General features: G+C 42.0%; 1 protein-coding gene across 1 annotated transcript in view; it reads right to left on the bottom strand.

Moving 5' to 3' along the window:
• The window catches only part of LOC121867686, a gene marked incomplete at its 5' end in the record, with an annotated part of 3,217 nt that extends 923 nt beyond the window's left edge, over positions 1–2,294 (bottom strand). Inside the window, 1 exon segment of the mRNA XM_042367708.1 lies at positions 2,036–2,294. Within this exon segment, the coding sequence (XP_042223642.1) occupies positions 2,036–2,294 (259 nt within the window).
• Between the last annotated feature and the right edge of the window lie 302 nt (positions 2,295–2,596).

Raw genomic sequence — 2,596 nt, 5'->3', positions numbered from 1 at the left:
GCCTATGGTTTAACCCTAAATAGTGTGTCAGGTCAGGTCAGGTCAGGTCTGGTCAGGTTAGGTCAGGTGGGGTTAGGTTAGGTGGGGTTAGGTTAGGCTAGGTGGGGTTAGGTTAGGGTAGGTGGGGTTAGGTTAGGGTAGGTAGGGTTAGGTTAGGGTAGGTGGGGTTAGGTTAGGGTAGAAGAGAGGGGGAGTGAGTGACAGAGAGGGTAGTTGAGAGGGCGTGTGATAACATGGTGAGAGGGTGATGGACGGGTGAGGTGAGGGAGAGGGGAAGGAAGGATGAAGTGACACGAGTGGGGTGGAGATTTAAAATGATGAGAGGGAGAGGGAGAGGGAGAGAGAGAGAGAGGGGGAGAGAGAGAGGGCGAGAGAGAGAGGGAGAGAGAGAGAGAGAGAGAGAGAGAGAGATCCCAAACACTCTCTCTCTCTCTCTCTCTCTCTCTGTTGTCTCAAGCTATTAATAATCCGTCACTCAAATCTAACTGGAAATTAACCCAAATATTTTACCCATATTTAACCTAACCTAACACTAACCTGACCTGACCTGACCTGACCTGACACTAACCTAACCAAACCAAACCAGTTTTCCTCTGAAGTTTCTAATGAAGGAATTATTATTATTATTATTATTTGTTTAAGTCAATTTATTTCACTTTGTTTATACAGTATTTTTGTTCTTGTTTATTTTAGTTATTATTTATTAACTTATTATTTTATTAGAATATAATTTAGTATTTTTTTTAATGATTAACTTCTTAAATAAATAAACATAATGAAATACCTCCTTTTTTACTGCGACAGTTTTATTACGTTTGAGTTTGGGGGAATTTACGGGAAATAAAAGAAAATTACCGGAAGTAAAGGAAGAAAACACTTGGGGTAGTTAACAAAAAGTGCAAAGGAAAAAAGTGCAGGGGAAAAAGTGCACGGGAAAAAAGTGCAGGGAAAAAAGTGCAGGGAAAAAAGTGCAGGGAAAAAAGTGTGGGAAGTAAAATTCGTTGGAATAAAAAAAGCGAGGAAGAAAAAAACGTGGAAATTTATTAGAGGCTCGGGAAATAAGTTCATTGGGCGCGGTAAGTGACATAAATATGGGCCAAGTGGAAAGATGGTCAAATGGCTGCCGTATTGTATAGGTTAGGTTAGTTAGGGTTAGGTTAGGTTAGGATATACACATAGGTTAGGATACATACATACATAGGACATTACCATATAAACACACTCTCTCTCTTCTCACATTTTGGCTCTGTAATATTACATTTTATGTAGTACCCTATGACCCAGACTCACAAACTCATAAAAGACTCCACAAAGACCTCACAAAGACTAAAAAAATACTCCTCAAAGACTCTAAAACTCACAAAAATAATTCTGAAGACTCACACAAAAGACTCACAGACTACCAAAGACTCAACAGAAATTCGCCAAGCCCCACAAAGACTCACAATACAAAGACTCACAGACTCCCCAAGACTCACAAAGACTCACAATATACTCCCCAAGACTCACAAAAGACTCCCAAGCCCCACAAAGACTCACAAAAGACTCACAAAGACTCGCCAAGACCCACAAAGACTCACAAAAGACTCACAGACTCACAAAAGACTCACAAAGACTCGCCAAGACCCACAAAGACTCACAAAAGACTCAAACACTCACACACACTCACAAAAGACTCACAGAAGACTACCCAAGACTCATGGACCCACAAAAGACTCATAGTAAACACAGGTGCAATTAGCGTCACCCACCTGCAATTAGCGTCACCCACCTGCAATTAGCGTCACCCACCTGCAATTAGCGTCACCCACCTGCAATTAGCGTCACCCACCTGCAATTAGCGTCACCCACACTCCGCAATTAGCGTCACCCAATTCGCAATTAGCGTCACCCACCTGCAATTAGCGTCACCCACCTGCAATTAGCGTGACCCACCTGCAATTAGCGTCACCCACCTGCAATTAGCGTCACCCACCTGCAATTAGCGTCACCCACCTGCAATTAACGTGACTCACCTGCAATTAGCGTGACTCACCTGTAGGATTGCGTTCAAAGGTAGACACGGGTGGCATCCTGGTGACTCCCGGTGACCTGTGGGCGGCCGAACGATGGTGATGGGTGGGTGGTCGGAAGCGTCGTCGGGCGGTGACACACAAGCCACCCACCGCCCGACGGAAGTTCTGCCCGGTGACGCAGTAGAGAAGGAAGTTGATGGCGAAGTTAGTGTAGAATAAGAGGGTAAATGTCTGCTGTAGGGTGTAGAACAGGGCGCTCTTCTCACATCTCTCCCCGCACTGTAAGAGGAGGGTTAGGTTAGGTTTGGGTTGGGTTGGGTAGGTATTCTGACCTATTTTCTATATAGCTTTAAGGGGTAACTGAATTAATATAAAAAACTAACCTATTTTTACATATTTACATCCAAATATATACAAGAAATATATAATTTATATCTATTACAAGAGATAAAATATTGATACTTTAACTTTTACTTATAATTTAGATCTAGATTTACTTTATACTTGAAAAAAAAAGGACTTTGTGAATATTTTTTTACGTAAATTGATGTAAATAAATGAATGACTTGTGGTTTTTTTTT

The sequence above is a fragment of the Homarus americanus genome, unplaced genomic scaffold (assembly GCF_018991925.1).
Source record: "Homarus americanus isolate GMGI-L3 unplaced genomic scaffold, GMGI_Hamer_2.0 scaffold46583, whole genome shotgun sequence".
Lineage (NCBI taxonomy): Eukaryota > Metazoa > Arthropoda > Malacostraca > Decapoda > Nephropidae > Homarus > Homarus americanus.
Note: the sequence above shows the minus strand (reverse complement) of the source record. Positions and strands in the feature narration are given on the sequence as shown.